General features: G+C 36.9%; 2 protein-coding genes across 7 annotated transcripts in view; both read right to left on the bottom strand.

Moving 5' to 3' along the window:
- unc-13 overlaps nucleotides 1-20,338 on the bottom strand; it is a 4,182,017-nt gene that overhangs the window by 2,678,784 nt on the left and 1,482,895 nt on the right. The gene's annotated exons all lie outside the window — the stretch shown is intronic.
- The window catches only part of LOC137234219 (uncharacterized), a 142,480-nt gene continuing 123,887 nt past the window's right edge, over nucleotides 1,746-20,338 (bottom strand). The window contains exons 2-5 of the mRNA XM_067757842.1: nucleotides 2,664-2,723; nucleotides 2,288-2,463; nucleotides 2,079-2,235; nucleotides 1,746-2,024 (exon numbers count right to left, since the gene is read on the bottom strand). Of these exons, the coding sequence (XP_067613943.1) occupies nucleotides 1,903-2,024; nucleotides 2,079-2,235; nucleotides 2,288-2,440 (432 nt within the window). The 5' untranslated portion in view covers nucleotides 2,441-2,463; nucleotides 2,664-2,723 and the 3' untranslated portion in view covers nucleotides 1,746-1,902. The remainder of the gene's footprint in view (nucleotides 2,025-2,078; nucleotides 2,236-2,287; nucleotides 2,464-2,663; nucleotides 2,724-20,338) is intronic.

Genomic DNA, 20,338 nt, shown 5'->3' with positions numbered 1-20,338 from the left:
TTTTCGCAAAGGCCTATTACTTTGTCCTCGATGTCAATCAAACCTTAAAAGAAATGTTAACTACTTATTCAATCATTATCACTATAGTCGTAAAATTTTTTTAAAACCTTGATTTATTAAATATTCAGAAATTTCTAGATCGGGATCGTTACGTCTTTTGCGTTCATTGAAAAGGAAGTCTTCACAGAAGTCATCCTTGAACGTGTTCCATAATAACTCAGCATTTGACAGCTGACAAAAACTATTAAAATGGAAAATAACTCTCTTAGACTTGGCGGCGAATGCAAAAGAGCTGCCTCAACTATGGCATTGTTCCAATGGTCGCCTTTTTCCAAAAGTTGTAGTTCTCTGCAAGCGGCATGAAAAGTTGGGAAAAACACACCATTTACAGTCTTCAAGCTTTCAAAATAGGTAGGACCTCGAATATTGTGAAGCAATAATCGTATATAAAAACATTCCGTTTTATTGGGGTGTACATTGTATACTCTAACAAGCGCCGAATCCTTTTTAATCCCTGGGTTACCTTCAATAGGTATTCCGCGCTTCCTTCTGGAAAATTTGTTATTGCTCCACGTATAATAAGACGGTGCTTCATGATAAAGAAGTGCTTTCGCAAAAGAATCGGTAGCACATAGTTCAAAAAATGCCATCAACGTAGTTTTACGGGGGTTTTCCAGAACTCGGTGTACATTATCTTCCGAGAAGTACAATCGTTGCCCATTCTCTGAATGCACTGCTAAGTGTACAACAGTTGGATATCGCTCATGGATGGGAAAATCAAAAAAACGCCAGAAAGATTCTGAAGTGCTTATATACCGACCGTTGAGATATTTTTGAATCTCATCCGAAGTATTTTGAAAATAAAATGTAACTTGATCTCTGCCCTTATTAACATATTTGCATATGTATTTAATAGCTTGAACGGAATGACAGTATTCAACGTTAATATGTGCTGAAAAACAAAGCAGGAGTACAGGGCAATAAGGAACAACCCATCTATTGTCTATCCTGGTCATAGTTCCACGGACATCAAGGTCGGCAGCATTACCTCCGTTTTCAGCACACCGTCTACGATATGTTGGGTAGCCATCTTCGCCAGACTGCCTCTCAACGCTATAATTGTGGGGAAATCTCTTCACACACTTACCATCTGCCATCCATGGGGGAAATATATTATGTTGTCAACATGGTCCATGTGTCATATTTTTACACACAATTTCGTACAGGAGTGGGTCATCGCGTTTGCTGGGTATTTCAGCACAACCCAGTGGGAAAAGGTAATGCATGGAAATGCATAAGTTCATCTATTCTAAACCTTACATCTTCGATGAATTTTAACATAGTCAATGTCCTAGGAAAGTAATGTGCAGCTTAACTCATGACCCATTATATTACCTTTCACGCAAGAAAAGATGTGTTATGAAGTTACACGAAAGGACACATTCCAAGTAGCATTTTCTTTCATGTATGAAATTGTAATAATGAAATGATACATTACCCCTTGTGCAAGAAATAATATATCGATGAAATTAAACGAAATGATACATTCCAAGAAGCATTTTCTTTCAAGTATGAAATTGTAATAATGAAGCGATACATTACCCCTTGCATTACCTTTGGTGCAAGAAAAGATGTGTTTAGGAGTTTAAAGAAATGATACATTCAAAATTCTTATATTTCAAGTAAATTTAATACACACAAATTAAAATTACTTCATTTATCTTTTTATAAATATAGGTCAAAATTTACACACGTATGTATGTATATACCTATCTATGTAGGTAATATATAAAGAGAACAGAAAAAAAGATAGTTAGAGGAAAAGGTTAAGAGAGTGTTTCCTTCAACGGGACAAGGTCTGTTCAGCAAATGTCGTGTACAAAAAATTAATTTTCAGTTGACCTACTTTATTTTTTTTTTTAGTATGGATTGCTTCTTGAAATGACGCCCTTTAAAGAGTTTGATGGCATTTCTTATGTCTGCAATGTAGCTTTTCTCATCATATCCTTCCGTTTTAAGGCATTCTATGAAAAAAGAGCTTAAAATAGTTTAAATAATTACTATGTGCAACTACTTACCAAATAATGCATTATTTAGTTTTTGAAAATCTTTGAATGGAATAATGTTTTTGACACCGTCGTAATTTAGTTTTAATTTGACATCGCCGCTGACAATATTTGAAAACCGTTTGCAGAAATATTTCTGCTGACCTATTATGCCCTTCAAGATAGCCATCTATTTGTAAGCAATAAGTGAATATTAATTGTTTACGTAAAAATATACATACATATCTGTCCGGATTTTCACCAATATCGTCATCGACCTTTCTATGTTCGTCCAAAGATTTTATGGGAAATGTTGTGCGTATATGCTTTTGGGTGCTGATTTCCGTCAACATAATGTTAGATTTTGCCTGGGTATTGATTAATTGCTGAATCATTGTCTTAGATTCTGCTACATTTTCTGCATGAAAATAAAATAATATTACTAGTAATAAAAGCAATAATTAAAATAATAATCATGGCACTGAGGGAAATCTATGTTACCACGTCCATAACTTTGCTTGAAATACGTTAGTTTCAATCGCGAAATTGACACAACGGGCAAGCCATTTCCTCAGTTTGAAAATAAGAATAATAACTATAACTGTAATAACATATCACCTTTAAGGATTCGAACGTCATTCTTTAATACTGCAATTGTAGATGTTTCTGGTTCTGAAACTAAACAAAAAATAGTAAACGGTTAAAGGAACTTTATAATTGGGCTATACACGTAGGCGTCTTCTTAGCTTATCTGCTTATGTGCTTATATTTTTTACTCTATTAGAAAAGCAAAATTTCCTTTTACGGAAATAATTTTTAAACAAATAAATTGATAATAATTGTCACGTGAATAGACGAAATGAAAATGATTTTACAACCCTCTTACCTGTATTGATATTTGTAATATTAGAAGACTCTCGCAGTGGAGCGCAGCTAAATTTCTTTCTTTTACTCATTGTTTGTATTTTAAAATTTCCTGGTGTGAATAATAGGAATGAAAATATGTTTATTTTCATACGGTAACCGCATGAGCTTATATAAAACCAAATCTAAATTGAAAATTTCCTCTACAGAGTTTCTGAATCTGATACAAAAATGTCAAATATATCCGACGAGTTCAAAGGATCGGTAAAAAATGTTTCGCAGTTTTGCAATCGTTTTCCATAAAGAACTTGTCCATCTGATCCAAACATTGAATTGCAATTGCTATTCCTGTTTTTAGCAAGCAATATTTGTTTTTAGGTTTAAGATTAAGAAGATATGTTGGTGTTTGAATCCCAATTACCTTTCCATATTTGTTCAACCTTTTTTTTGTTAGTTCCCCCATTTTTATCTCAAACACTTCCCTTGTTACTTTGTTGTAGATCTGTTCTAAAATTTTCGAAGGCTTTTTTACGTAACGTTTTAGTTTTCGCATATAACTTTCGAACGGGTATGCTGAAAATGAATTTATAAACCCAGTTTCTTGAACGCACTGCGTGAGGTGAAGAAGGGAATGTACATTATAACTGACTAAATTCTCATGATATATATCTGGGAATAATTCAACGAAGTGCTTTATCATGTTTGTAGCAACTTCTAAATTATCCTGATAAGTTTCCTTGACAGAGAGCAGCCTATAGGAGCAATGAAGCAAACAAAAATTATAGTAATATTCCTCAGGGACAACATCTTTTAATGCGACAATTCCCGTATATAGTACAAACTGGCGGAACTCAGTGGCCTTTCACCTCCGTAACTCTTCAAGGCTTCTAGGTTTACGTGCGAATTCATCTGGAATATAAGGAACGAAGGAAAGAAGTCGCGAAGATATACTATTTTTACTCTCCGGTCTTAGTTTAAAATTCTTAGTTTGACCCTCTAATAGAGATTTCAACATTTTCTTTACAATTCCTAAATCAATCAGGTGCATTGGCTCCAATGGAAATTGTGTAACCATTTTAATACCCATTGTTTCGAGAGAGGGAGGGTGGGGCCGTGTGTAGAAGTCCACGAAAGTGGGGAAAGCTTCTGACCGCCATTCACCTGGGAATGGCCAGAACGATTCTTTTGCATGCGGTTCAAGCAGCTCACTACTGCCGGTCGCTTGCGGCCAAGTATCTTCTAGGTAGCCGCTAAACATCCGTTTAGCGGTGAGCTAATGTGAGAAGGCGACAACCTGGCTAGGCCACTCTGACATAATCGGTTTAAGGGCTAGCCGGTGGAGATCTCATCGGCAGCGTCTGTACACCTATAGGTACGGCTGCAAGCGGGCGTCTGTCTTGGAGCAAACGGCTCACTATATAAACGTGCCAAGTAATATTTTCAACCCCGCTGTGCGGGTTTTGCGCTGGGCTTGGGACCCGCCACGTAAAACCATACTCCAATGAAATATAACAACAAGCCTCGGATAAATACACTCTCTATTGACGAAGACCATGGCAAACGTTTGAAGGACAATGAATTGAGGGTATGCACCTGGAACGTCCGCTCCCTGAATGGGATTGGTGCAGATGCCCGGCTGGTTGATGTCCTCGTCAAAGCAAAATCTGACATCACCGCCATCCAAGAAATGCGTTGGACGAAGTAAGGAAGAAAGAAGATCAAAAATTGTGACATATATTGGAGTGGCTATACGAATAAGCGCAGTTTCGGCGTCGGATTCGTGGTGGGAGAGAGACTTTGTCGCCAAGTGTTGGCGTTCACGCCTGTGGACGAGCGTCTCGCCGCTATCCGAATAAAAGCAAAATTTTTTAATATATCATTCATCTGCGCCCATGCGCCGACAGAGGAGAAAGACGATGAGGTGAAAGACACTTTTTATGAACAATTAGAACGCACATACGAGCGCTGCCCCCGTCATGATATAAAAGGCGTGCTTGGCGACTTTAACGCCAGGGTGGGCAAAGAAGGTGTTTTTGGCCCTACAGTCGGAAAGTTCAGCCTACACAATGAAAATTCTCCTAACGGACTGGGGCTGATTGACTTTGCCGGTGCTCGAAACATGGTCATATCCAGCACGAGGTTCATGCATAAAAAAGATACATCAAGCTACATGGCTGTCTCCTGATCGAAATACTCGCAATCAGATCGATCACGTTGTGATAGACGGACGGCATGCCTCCAGTGTTTTAGATGAGCGCACGATCCGAGGACCTAACATCGACTCGGACCATTATCTCGTTGCAGCCAAAATACGCACCCGCCTCAATGCGGCTAAAACCAAGGAACAAAAAACACAAGGAAAGCTAGACGTCGAAAAGCTTCAATCACAACAGACTGCCAATGATTTCGCAACTCGACCCTCGCACCTGCTCTCTGAGAGCACAACTCATCCTGAAGGAATACAGGAGCAGTGGGAGCATATCTCCAAAGCACTTCGTACTGCCGCCGAGGAAAAAATTGGTTACCGGCGGCCACGAAAAAACAACTGGCACGATGGAGAATGCCGCGTTGCAACCGAAAGAAAAGACGCTGCCTACAGGGTTACGTTAAAAGCGAGCGCGACAAGAGGAGTGTGTGAACGCTATCGTGATTTGAAAAGGGAAGCGAGACGCCTTTTCAGGAAAAAAAAGCAGAAGCAGAAAGGCGTGAGTGCAAGTAGCTTGAGCTGCTAGCCACCAGGAATAACGCCCGAAAATTCTACAAAAAAATACGGCGACAGACGGAAGGTTTTAAGACCGGGGCAAACTCCTGTAGGAATGAAAACGGCGACCTTGTAACTGATGTCCAGAGAGTGCTTAGATTATGGAGGAAATACTTCTCTGCTCCCCTAAATGGAGGCAGCAATTCACCGCGCAGAGATGAAGAACCCGATCCCGCAATCGATGATGATGTAATATATGCCCCCCCGCCCGATTATGACGAAGTTAGAATAGAAATAACCAGATTGAAATACAACAAGGCCGTGGGCGCTGCTGGATTGCCTGCGGAGCTATTCAAGTTCGGCGGCGAGGAGTTGGTAAGGCGCATGCAGCAGCTTCTTAGAAAAATATGGGCGGACGAAAGCATGCCCGACGGTTGGAATCTAAGTGTTCTTTGCCCAGTCCACAAGAAGGGTGATACTGCAAAATGCACCAACTATCGTGGAATCAGCCTTCTTAATATCGCATATAAGGTCCTTTCAAGTGTATTGTGCGACAGACTGAAGCCCACCGTGAACCGGCTGATTGGACCTTATCAGAGCGGCTTCAGACCTGGTAAATCTACTATCGACCAGATTTTCACAATGCGCCAGATCTTGGAAAAAACCCGTGAAAAGAGAATCGACACACATCACCTCTTCGTCGACTTTAAAGCACGAAAAGGAGCTGCCTATATGCCGCTATGTCTGAATTTGGTTTCCCCGCAAAACTTATATGGCTGTGCAAAACGACGTTGAGCAACATCATCAGCTCAGTCAGAATTGGGAAGGACCTCTCCGAACCGTTCGAAACTAAACGAGGTTTCAGACAGGGTGACCCCCTTTCGTGCAGTTTCTTTAATTTGATGCTGGAGAAAATTATACAAGCTGCAGAACTTAACCGCACTGGAACAATATACTATAAAAGCGTGCAATTACTGGCATATGCTGATGACATTGATACCATCGGCCTAAACACCCGCGCTGTTAGTTCTGCTTACTCCAAACTGGAAAAAGAAGCGGTAAAGATGGGTTTGATGGTGAATGAGGACAAAACGAAATACCTGCTGTCATCGAGCAAAGAGTCAGCGCATATGCGCCTTGGCAACCACGCTACTGTTGGCAGCCATAATTTCGAAATAGTAAAAGACTTCGTTTATTTGGGAACCAGCATCAACACTAGCAACAACATCAGCACTGAAATCCAGCGAAGAATCAATCTTGCCAATAAATGCTACTTTGGACTAGGTAGGCAATTGAAAAGTAAAGTCCTCTCTCGGCGAACGAAAATCATACTCTACAAGTCACTTATCGTACCCGTCCTGCTATATGGGGCAGAAGCATGGACCATGACAACAGCAGATGAAGCGGCTTTGGGAGTGTTCGAGAGAAAAGTTCTTCGAAAGATTTATGGACCTCTACGCGTTAGCGATGGCGAGTACCGAAGAAGATTTAATGATGAGCTGTACGAGCTATACGCAGACATCAACATAGTCCAGCGAACTAAAACGCAGCGGATGCGCTGGCTAGGCCATGTTTATTTATATATTTTATTTATTTGTTTAAGTCTATGAATTTTAATCCTTACAGACTATGATACAATGAAAATTTCAAAAATACTTATGCCTAAAAGTAATCGGTTTACTTAGAAATCAGACTTCAAAATATTCATAAATTCAGCCCTTTGTATAGAAAAATCAAGAGCAGCGGAATTACTTATTGAGGTAAGCTCCCGAATAGCACGCGTAATGGGAGCATTACCAGCGTAATTCATTCTGCAATAATCGTAATAAAATGGAAAGAAATTTCTGAGAGATCTTTAGGGAACACTAAATCGAATCCTTTCCAGCAAATAAGGGCACTCAATGTAGCCATTAATAACATTATACATGAATGACAAGCACAGTATAGATCTACGATTTTCTAAAGACTTGAGGCTTAAAAGTAAAAGACGTGCATAGTAGGAAGGAATTGGCTCCGAAAAGTTTAACGGCCGAAGGGCATATTTAAGGACAATTTTTTGAATTCTCTCAATTCTAAAAATGGCCGTTTGGTTGCTTGGTCTCCAAATGAAGACAGCATATTCAATATGAGATCTAACGTATGACGTGTACAGTAGCTTAAAGGTATAGGGATCTGAGAATTTTGAAGCATTGCGCCGTACAAATCCGAGCATAGAATATGCTTTCGATGTTACGTAGTTAATGTGATTAATGAAGGAAAACCTTTTGTGAAAAACGACACCCAGGTCTTTAATCTCATCAACACATTGAAGTTCATAGTTAGATATACTGTATTTTGTAGACAAATTGTTAGTTGATTTTGAATAAACAATTTGGAAACATTTTTGCGTATTTAAAGAGAGACAGGAATTCAGGCACCATTGGTGAAGCTTATTTATATCATCCTGCAGCTCTATGGCATCTTCTTCCAATTTAATAGCTGAGAATATTTTTAAGTCATCTGCATAAGGTAAACACTTTGCAAACGAAAAACAACTGCTGGTGTCATTAATAAATAATATAAATAAAAGTGGGCCTAGTATACTTCCTTGGGGAACGCCAGAAGTCGCAACGAACGGACTAGACATTTTCCCATCAATGGCAACAACGCAGTGTCTATTACTTAAATAAGAACGAATCCACACAAAAAACGTTGAATGAAAACCGATACAGCTTAATTTTTTATCAGAACTGTGTGAGGAACTCTATCAAAAGCTTTGGAAAAGTCAGTGTAAATGCAATCAACCTGTAGTCCAGCAGAGAAAGAATCTACACAGTATTCGCTAAAAACAGCAAGATTTGAAACCGTAAACCTATCAGCAACATACCGGTGCTGGTGGGGTGATATAAGGGATTTAACAGCAAAACTCAACTTGGCATTCACAGCATGCTCAAAAATTTTAGAGATTGTGGACAGCTTGGATATTGGTCTATAGTTACGCACATCGTTCTTATTTCCACATTTGAAAACGGGCGTAATCAAGGTGAGCTTCCAATCATCGATGAACGTCCCAGATGATAATGATTTATTGAAAATCAGAGTCAACGGATAGACCAAGGCTGGACAGTTTTTTAACAAGACAGAAGAAAACCCACCAACGTCAGTTTGGGATGAGGATTTAAGTATAATAATAGCCTTACTAACATCCTCTCAGGAGAGAGTAAGCGTACCGAAGTTTAGGATACTAACGGCATCCAATGAAAAATCAACCGCTTTATTATTATCGTCCTGAGAAAAATTTGACTTAAAAAACTCAGCAAATAAGTACGCTGCCTCACTAAGAGATCGCGCAGCCTGATCATCGAGGAAAACTCCAGAGGATAGACTGGAGCCACCTTTTTTTGACTTTATATAGTTCCAAAACGTTTTAGGATTCGATTTAATATTCGACTCAATATTATGAATCTAGTTATTGTACAGAAACTTATCTAAATGATTAAATATCTTTAAATAGTGCTTGTACTTAGTAAAGAATATATGATTCTTTGAGCGTTTGAAGTTACGCAAATATTTATTTTTTATGTTTTTCAGTTTTTTTAATTCTTTCGAATACCACGGAAGTTTATACGGCCTCTTTCGTTTTACCGGAATTTTATCCAAACAGTGACTAAATAGAATGGATTTCAACGTGGAGAAGCAGTTAGAAGTATCAAGTCCCTCCAGTAATTCGTCCCAGTTTATTTCCATTAAACAATCGTTAACTCTAGGAAAATCGCACGAATTGAAATTGAACGTTAATCTGCTATCTGAAGTATCCGACGCATAATAATAAAAACTACAAGTAATGACCAGGGGTAGGTGATGCCTATCCTTGGGAATAACTGCATTAGAGCATTCACTGACTTCACAATTAATGTTGTCACTTATAAATACTAGATCCAATAATCTATTTAGGGCATTAACACAATTACCAATTTGCTTTAAATTGAGACTCAATAAATTATCAATGAAATACAGTTCGTGATTCAAAGAAAGATTATTAGGTGTGAGACCATAACTGGAAACACTTGTTGACCAGTGAATATTACAAAGGTTGAAGTCTCCAAGCACGCAGAGGTGGTCATCATTAAGGTTTCGTAAAACAAGAGAGATTATGTTATCAGCATGTGCTTTGTATACATCAAATGCGCTGCCTGGTGTAACATACGAGGCAAGCAGATATAGGGAGCCTTGTGCACCAGAACCAGAACCATTTATACACACGCAGATTTGGTCAAGTAGCGAGTCGTCATTGTTGAACGGAAATAAAAATGAACGCAGCTGGCGCTTGACAGCAATTAAAACACCACCACCGCGAATGCAACCAGTTTTCTCAGCATCCCGATCCTTGCGATAGACATTGAAAAGATTTGAGTCAAAGAACTCATCATCAAAAAATTTTTCATTGAGCCATGTCTCTATGAAAACAAAGATATCATAATCCATTTGCGCACTAAAATTATACACAAGATCAGACTTGGTTCTCATGTAAGATACATCGTGAAAATATATCCTTAAGTCGTTATTGCTGTTATTAGCGGGAAGATTTCTCCCTACTGTGTGCGAGGAGGCTTTTTGTGAGCCTTCCGAAAAAACTGAAAAGGCTTCACCGTAACATTAGTCGGCCAAATTTCGGAGCTGAGCAATTTTTCAAATGATGACTCAGGAACTCCCAACTTGAAGCTAACTCTATTCAGATTTGCCAACGCAACATCTTTTTTTACTAGCTTCGTACAACTTAACGCGGTTTTATTTAAATTAGCTTGACTAGCCACATATTCAAATATATTATCTTCAGTTACAGATGGCGAAAAAGACGACATATGTAGACATTTGTAACGATCAGCAACCACCAAATCGCTCGATGCGTTAGATCCTCTAATAAGAATTCGAGAATTAGTATTTTTCATTTTAGTTCTAGTTTTAGACACATTTGCCCCCTGTCCATCATCCTTAATAGACGCATGAGTGGATGAAGAAGAAGCCGAAATATCCGTCATTGGTACGGCCGTAAATATGGATGCATACGTATTGCGAGAATTATTTGAGGTTGAAATAACACTCTGAGGCGTCGACGTCACACCATTGTACAGCGTTGTATTAGTAGTGCAAGTAGCAGCAGTACTAATATTTGAGATAGCACTAACCGATACTACAGATGATTGAGGATTCATAGGCACTGACGTCACAACACTAGGCGGTGACGTGTTAGTAGTGCAAGCAACAGCACTAGCCGATAGTACGGATGATAGGGAACTCACTGGTTCTGACGTCACAACATTGTGATTTATTGTATCCGCATGCACTGACTTCACAAAACTAGGCGACGTGATTGTAATTGTACAAGCAGCAGGATCAACAGCAACAGGCGAGCGAGCATTCTCATGCACTGACGTCACAACGTTCGTTGTATTAGAAGTATTTGATATGTTAGCACTCTCATTAGTTGAGGGTGGCAGATGAGAGGGATTACCATTCCACACATCGGCATTACTCATGACTTATTTAACTGCGACTTCAAAAGAGCCGCGTAAGTAATTTATTTCCGCGGTGAGGGAAGCAATTGTATTGTCTTTTTCTACCATATCCGCTGAAACGCATGGAGAGCTGAGTGCAAGCTATCAAATTTTAACGAGAATTTTTTGTTATCATCTTTTAGAGCACTGACCACATTAAAAATACAAGCATTCTCTGCTCTAAAAGATGATATTATATTAAATAAAGATACCAATTGTTATTAGTGTTGTCACTTTTTATCGCATTGTCAAGCTTAGATTTCGTAGATTCTGAAGAATTACTTTCTGACAAATTCGAATTTATGGCAATAGCCTTTTCATCCACCACCAGAGTTGGGGGAGGAGAGCGAAGGGAATTCGGGCGCTGAGTAGCACAATTTTTACAAAAAAAAAACTCTGATGGGAGTTCAATAAAAAATCGACGTCTGACTGACGGATATCAACACAATGTATGCGAAAGAGATTGTTGCACTTAGCACACTGCACTTTCGGTTGATTTCTATCAACTTTTTGACCGCACATACAAGGCATTTTAATTAAAAGTTTAAATAATTGGAATTAATAATGATAATTTCCAAAAGTCAGCAATTTGTCAAATGTGTTACCATTGCAAAGGCACTTTTACTTTCACAACACGGTGGATTTATAGATTTATGAAAGATTTATGAAAGAGCGTTTTAAAAACACGTCCGAACTGCACGAGAGCGCAGATAATTGATGTTATGCGAATGAAAGATGATGCACCGGCCAAGAAAGTGTTTCTATCGGAACCCGCCTATGGAAGCAGAGGTAGAGGGCGGCCCCCACTCCGTTGGAAGGACCAGGTGGAAAACGATTTAAACTCCTTTGGTGTGACCAATTGGCGCCGGTTGGCGGAGCGACTGGCGCGCCTTGTTGGACGGCCATAACCGTTTAGACGGTTAAGCGCCAATTAAGTAAGTAAGTAAGTTTCGAGAGATAAGCAGCTGTCTGGCATTGGCTTGTGGTAGTTTCCATATCTACGAAGTTTAAAATCTTCATCAGACCTGGGTTGTGCTACAGCAGTATTGAAAATTATGGTATTGTTAACTCTCGTCCCAGTTTGTATACACTTGCTGCAGCCATTCCCTGCATTAAAACCAACCGTACCGCAAACATAAGCCCTGGCCGGCGCATCACAAATAAAACATCTGATTGAAACAAAAAACTGTTTACCACCGATAGAAAATCCCACATCTTTCAAGGCTTGCATTTCCGATATAAAGTCATGAAGATAACATGAAACATTAAAAGGCTTTTTATTGCCCAGAAAAACTCCAATTGTAAATACGTTTGCATTTGTGTCGCCAACTACTTTTCCTAATATGGGCTACAATGATGCGTTACTGCTTTCAAATAGAAGAGCACCGTCAATATTTATAAACAGTTCGAACATCTTCATCAACTGTTTTAGAATACCAATGTTACCAAATGTTTGCCGGCCCATAAAGCAAGCTTTTCTTCCAGGGGCAATCTAAGATGATGTTCGATATTTTCCTCTACTTGCAATAACTCAGGAGCTGCAACTGCACTTATTTCTTCGGCCACTGTTCCACGAATTTCTTCAGTCACTGTTTCTTCACCCACGCGCAAATCGAAATTGCTTTCTTTTTCTTGTTTTATTAAGCGCGCCAATGGCGTTTGGAATACATTTTGAATTTAGATTTGGTTCAAATTTTTAGTAATAAATGCACTATAGAAATATTTCCAAATATAAATATTCACCGCTTTGTTTCGTCACTTCGCACGTCTAAACAATTACCAGAGAATTTATACACAATGAGAAGGAGTTTTTGCTAGATTCCAACTTTTTTGTATGTGAACACGTCTTGCACTTCACCACATACAATCCAAATTCAATGTTAACCTGCTAACAGTAGAAAATTCTCTGTCAACAGTTTCAGCTGGTGTTAATATTATTTGATTTTCTCTTAAGATGATTTCTTTGTGGGAATATAGGTATTTAGTAGGATTAATTATATTTAAATTTTATTATTTGTAGCAATATATTTGCATGTTTTATGTTGTAATATGAAATTGAATTTAATTTTAAAAAAGGTAAAAAAAGCTTAATTTCAATGGGAAATGGAGGGTTGAAAATGGCCTTGCGGCGTTGCAAATACGTATACGCGGTTTAACTAGCAGATAAGATAACAAGAGAAATATAGTACGTTTGGCGCACTGTTTGGCACTTGTTTGAGGCTGCAAGTGCTTGAGGTTCGAGCCTAAATAAAATAAAGCATTTTCTTTTGTTTTTTTTTTTTTTTATGGAAAATCCAATTAAAATGATGAATTATGAATTGAATTCTGAATAAGCAAAAGCCGAAAAGTCGATGTCATTTTGCTTATTATATTTGTTTATATTTATTAAGTTTGGATTTTTTTCTGTAATTTGAAATAATATTTCAAGTATACAGTTTTATAGCCCTTTTAATTCTACCCTGACAAAGTGCAAATGTCAAGTTCATAGAAAATCCCACCGATTTTTGGCATTTTTTCCCTTTTTGACTATTTGCGTTTCAAATCTTTGATTACCTTATTCTGACCTTATCAACTGACCATGTATAATTACAAATACATTGCTAGAGCTGCGCTTTTTCGGTCATTTCAGAGATTCGGTTCTCTGGTTATTTTTCTTCATCTGTTCCTTTTTTTCAAGCAAATTTGTTCACTGCCCCTCAGACCCACGAAAAAAGTCAACAAGTATGATGTGTATGCAGCAATGCTTTGTGTAGGTATATTTAAAGGTGTTATGAATAAATAAGTTAATATATATACATATGTATAATTAACTTCAAAAAAAGTTACAAATTTCGGAAGATCCAGGAAGTTGAAAGAGTACAGGTACAAATTGTAAATATGAACTTTTCAAGTTTAATGAATGTAATAATTAGTTTCTTACAAAAGATGTTTTTCATAAATATATACACACATATCGCATAAGTGGCATCATCGACATTCGTGCTCACTGTGAATTTCTACGTATGTATATATGAATTTGCAATGTTCGTGAACGAGAAGAGAGAAAGAATAACATTAGATAAAACGAACTAAAAGAACAAATAGAACTGAAATCGAAGATCTAGTTCACTTGTTCAGTTGAGAGACCCGGTCAATTGAACAAGTTCAGAACGAAACGACCCAAATCTATACATTGTGCTTGCAAGTGCCAGAGCAAGTGCGAAGGACCTCAAAAATATTTCGCTTTTGCTATTTTGTTGAAGGTCAGGTGAAGGCGGCGAGGAAAAAGAAGATTTTTTTCTCCTCATTCGAAACTTCGAAATATCAGAACAGAAATGGAAATATGAAGTTTTGTATGGTATAGTCTCATGCGTAAAAGGAATGGCATATGTGCGTACGAAAGCCAAAAACTATTTTCATACATTTCACACACGCGCCAATTTTTATGAGTGCCTGGTAATATAAAAATGTTTCTTGACCAATGATTCTTCTTTCTTTACACTTTGAAGATTTGGAAATTGAATTTTTTCACAATGTCTTTGAAAAAAAAAATTCTATAAGTTTGCTTTTGGCCAAGGTGTAGCAGGCGGGAGTGGAAGTTTTTCTCTTAAGTTGTAGTAGTTTTGGCCTATATGTACGATGCCAGACAGAAACTTTGAATGTGTTAGTAAGCGGAATCAAGTAGAAATAAAAATTTTATCTGACTTAGATTTTTTGTTCTTCCTCTTATGTTTGTGATTTTGTGGATGAGACGTAGGCGGGAATGTAAGATTTCCTCGCTAAAATCTAAGGTTTTGTTAGTTTTGGCCTATATGTACGAGGCCGGACGAAATGTTTGAATGTGTTGGTAATAAGAATCGACACCAAATCAAAATTTAAGATTTTGTATCTGGTTTGACTTTTGTGCTTGTGGATGAGGCGAAGGCGGGTATGGAAGTTAGGAAAAATGCTTGCATATTTTAGCGACATTTGCTATTTTATATGGTCGCCTATTACCATGCCAGCTTTCGACGGTCTTGAATGACCTTTTTAGCTTTGAGAACATTTTCTAACAATTGAAAGTAATTCAACAATTGTTTGAATTTGGTTAGCTTTTGATTTTGTCAAATGGTTTTAGCACATTATTATATTCTTGCAAAAAATTTTTCTTTGATATTGCATTGTAAGAAAACGCTTATCGGCAAAATTTTGCTTTTTTGGCGCATTAACAGCACTTTTTTAATTTCAGCTAAAAAAAAATTTATTTAACTTGAGCGGGACTCGATTCCACGAGAACCTACAACAACTCAGTAGCCTATACAGCTGTCCCACAATAGCCTAACAGGCAGTTATAAGCATGCGTTTCAATCTATTGAGTGGTGAGTGAATGCGTGGGACATATATATAACTAACGGTAATTTCTGACTTGGAAACATATTTATATGTTGTACAAAGGAGATAGCTCTATTATCCTCTTTAGTTTGTATAGTACTTTTTACTTAGCAGAATTCATTTAGTAATTAGAGATGCCAAATGCAATTTATATTACTCCAGTAACCCTACAAATTTTTATGATGGCCTGGTGAATCGGGCTCTTTTTCAAATTTTCTGCCTTTCTCTGTGGCTTAAAAAAATAAACTTTTTATTCATTTGTTTGATTGATTTTCAACCACCAAAGCTGAAAAAATACAAAAATAAATATGGAGTCGACGCGGTAGTCGAACTCAGAGTTTATAAAAGTTGTGCGCGCAGCATAAGGCACTTAACCATATACCATATGATTTCAATAATAAGATGAAGGGTGCGTTAGGTAGGAAGAGGGAAAAATAAAATTGTATGCAGATGAGGAAGATGACAAGACAATATGGAAATGAGGAAATTCGATATGAATAAAATTGTATCAGATTGCATGTATATGAGTAAGACGGTAAAATGAATTGTCTGCAGGTGAGGAAGATGACAACATGGAAATTCGATATTCGAAAGTTAGTTGAAGATGTGGAATTTGTGGTAATATTATTCGAGCAAATATATTGTTCCCTTTTTCTGATGGCCTGGTAAAATCGGCGGTTATGGGAAAAATGGGCACCTTTCCTGATCATGGTAATGAATGGATGGATGGGACCAATATATAAATAATAAAACAACGAGCGGCATTTGAACCACAAGTTGAAAAAAGAAAAAATAAATTGATACAAGTGCTTTACACCTGAACCAAATATGCTATTGGATAATTGCCTCCTAAGACCTTGCTTAATGGAGCAAGTCAATTTACAAAGAAACAATACCAATCATCATAATTTATTTACAAAAAATCAGAGAATTAAAATTTGCAATATAATTGCTCTGATCAGAGAATTTTTTGGTAACAGACGAACATAGAAAATCGTTAAGAGAATTTTCTGTTACGTCTTGCACCCTGTTAAGTTAACATGAATTTGGGGAAAAGTGGTGAAGTGCAAGACGTGTCACATGCAAATGGATCGTAACCAGTGGATGCCAAAAAAACTCCTTCTCATTGCTTATAAATTCTCTGCAATTACTAAATATTTAATATCCATATCGACTGCATCAGAAAAAAGAGAATAACGGGAAACAAAATCATAAGTTCACAGGCAGAGCGGAAAAAATAAATAGAATGAGCGGCAAGAGCATACAATAAAACAGAACACCTTACCCCTCCGCTTACATTGGCATGTATGTATGTATGCAATGGATTTCATTATTGTATTCATGCTTGAAAAAAGTAATGCAAGACGAGTTTTCCCACTGGGAAATAATGCTATCTATTTCGTGTGGCTGAATTTTCGTCTGCAGCCAAAGCAATATATGACAGTGCGGTAACCCACGTTTTTGCCATTGTACTGGGTCCATGTGGCACCTAATTTCTCAAAATATGCATTTTTTGGTTAAAATAAACATTATCTTTCTCATTTTTGAATGAAAAACTCTAGCTACAATATCATGTGGATCGTATAACTTTTGTGAATCAAAAAACTCTTGAGTTATTTCTGGCCATTCAGGATTACATGTGAAAGTTATAAATAAATCAGGGCGTCCATAATGAGGTACATATATCATCGCGACTTGTGTTTTTTTCCTGCATATAACGCGCTGAGCCCGTAAATGGGAAGTATAACTTTTTGGCCTATAGTAGAAACATTAATATTAGAATCTTCATTGATAGCATCAGGTAAGTGTATATATCCTTCAGCACGTAGTTTTTGTTGGTTTCTGCGTACGAAATTCAATCTTTCGTAAATCATCTTTGCCATCATGTCCACGGAGTATTGGTTCAATAGATCTTTAAAATAATGGAGGTGATTTAAGCAGTTATCTCTGATCATGAACCGGTGAGCATAGAACTGCATGCAAGATATATATTTTGTTTGATCGCAATTTATTAAAGCTTGAAATTATTGAATTATTCATGTGCAATAAATTTTGAAGCATTTCAATAACTTCCACATTTAACGAAGGATTCATGTTTGAGCGAATAGATGTTTGGTCAGCTTCAGAAATAAAATAAATTTGTAAGTATTTAACAAGCACATCCGGTTCTGGTAATAATGATCCCTTGAGGTGGTATACCTGCCTTCTCTTATCTAATATGTACCAAAAGACGTCATCTGAAATAAGCTATTCTACTTTCTTGCATTATTTAGTAAATGCTTTGATAATGGGTGATTACCAAGAATTAGCGACTTTGGCTCCTGAAAATTAGAAATAATAACTTTACCTCCCGCACAACAAAGACCTGGCGCCTCGCTACTCAATTTTTTCGCACAGCAATGCACACAAACTACATTCATTTTTGTACGTCGACGATATTATCGTCATAGGTTGTAGTGAAGCACACCATATTAAAAATCCTTCAAAAGTTTTCAATACTTGTAGGTCTTTCAATCTCAAGCTTAACCCAAATAAATGCAACTTTTTACGACCAGAAATTACATTTTTAGGTCATAAATGTTCAGCCAAAGGTTTGTTGCCAGACGACTCCAAAATAAATGCAATTAAAAAGTATACAAAACCGACTGATAAAGACGCGGTACGACAATTCGTAGCGTTTGCAAACTATTACAGACGGTTTATATCTAATTTTGCGTCTCTGGCAGCGCCTCTAAATCGATTAAGCAGAAAAAGAGTGGAATTTGTATGGGATGTTGAGTGCGAAAGAGCATTTTTATCTTTGAAAGCAGCATTACTTTCATGAAAACTACTCCAATATCCAGATTTTACTAAACAATTCATTATTACCGTTGATGCTTCCACAACTGGATGTGGCGCTATTTTAAGTCAAGAACAGCAAGGTAGTGATTTACCAATTTGTTTCGCTTCTAAAGCATTTAATAAAGCAGAGCAGAAAAAACCATTTATAGAATTGGAGCTCCAGCTATCTATTTCGCAATGAAGCAATTTCGACCATACGTTTATGGCACCCATTTCATTGTAAAATCAGATAATAGACTTCTAGTATACCTATTCAATATGAAAGACCCATCTTCGAAACTTTCGAGAATAAAGCTAGAACTAGCTGAATATAATTTCACTATTGTATATATTAAGGGTAAATCAAACGTTGGCGCTGATGCACTATCGCGCACTACAATGGATGAGAATAAAGAAGCTAACAAACAAGTTTTAGCAGGACAGACAATGGCAATGACAAAACAGGCAAACGACAAAAATTTACATAGGAAAACAGACAAAAACGACGAAAAACAACTTACTTTACACGTTTACGACAAATTTTCATTTAATTTTTCGAAAAAAGTTCCACGGATAAGATTTGAAATTACGTACGATAAAAATAATAAAACAACAAGTTTAAGAATTTTTGCGCATATTAAACATAAAAAACTCGAGAAACTTAGTTTTGAGATTGTTAACGAAATAATGACTTTAGTGAAATTAATTTCGAGGCTTGAATCAGAAGCCGGCAAACGTAAAATTAAGCAGATTGAATGGCCTAAAAACGATATTTTGTTCGAATATCACACTATTACAAATTTCAAAAATATTGGAAATAAAATTTTAGAACCATTAGAAATTATCTTAAAAGATCCAGTGGAGACAGTAACAGATGAGGATACAAAATTCAAGCTAATGGAAATTTACCATAATGATCCCATTTCTGGTGGACATTGCGGAATTAAAAGACTTTACGCAAACCTACGAACAAAATTTTATTGGAAAGATATGACTCGTGATATTTCGAAATATATTAAAAATTGTAAAGATTGTCTTTTAAACAAGGTTAAACCTAAAACAAAAGAAAAATTTGTTTTAACACCAGCTCCTTGTAAACCATTCGATATACTAGTAATTGACACAATAGGACCCCTACCTGAGTCCAAATATGGTAACAAGTTCGCACTTACCATGATTTGCGACATGACTAAATACCTGATAACAGTCGCTGTGCCAGACAAATAGGCAAAAACAATCGCTTCAGCAATTTTTGAAACATACATTTTAACATACGGCACAATGAATGCCATAAAATCAGATTGAGGTACAGAATTTAAAAATGAATTATTCGAAGAATTAACAAAACTTTTAAATATTAAACATAATTTTTCAACTGCATACCATCACGAAACTGTTGGCACAACTCAACGTAATCATAGAGTTTTTAATGAATACTTACGAGCATATTTGAAAGATACTTTTTCTTATTGGGATGTTTATTTGAAATACTTTACTTTCTTACACAATACTACGAGTAGCACAGTTTTCGAAATACAATTTTCGCCTTTCGAGTTAGTTTTTGGGAAAAAGGTAACTTTACCTAATGAATTAAGTAAAGAAAAAATTAACCCAATCTATAATATCGAAAACTATGCCAAAGAAGTTAAGTATAGAATGCAGAAAACGCACAAAATGGCACAAAACCTAATTAATAAAAATAAGTTACAAAGTAAAAATCTGTATGATAAAACGGCACGTCCGTTTGTTGTCAAAATCAGAGATAAAGTACCTTTACAGAAAGAACCACATCATAAACACGAAAATGTTTATCAAGGTCCGTTTACAATAACTAAAATTAACGAACCTAATGTAACTATTTTCGATGAAGTTAAAAACACAGAAAAAGTCCTACATAAAAATCCCTTACTAAAGTTAATTAACATTACCGTAATACCTTGATTGAGAAAAAAAAAAAAAAATCGAAATTTTTTTAGTACTACTTTTATACTCGTCATTTTTAAATAGCCACGAAGGCAAAAAAA

The sequence above is a fragment of the Eurosta solidaginis genome, chromosome X (genome assembly GCF_040869045.1).
Source record: "Eurosta solidaginis isolate ZX-2024a chromosome X, ASM4086904v1, whole genome shotgun sequence".
Classification (NCBI taxonomy): Eukaryota; Metazoa; Arthropoda; class Insecta; order Diptera; family Tephritidae; genus Eurosta; species Eurosta solidaginis.
The sequence above is the reverse complement of the archived record's forward strand: the minus strand, read 5'-3'. Positions and strand labels throughout refer to the sequence as shown.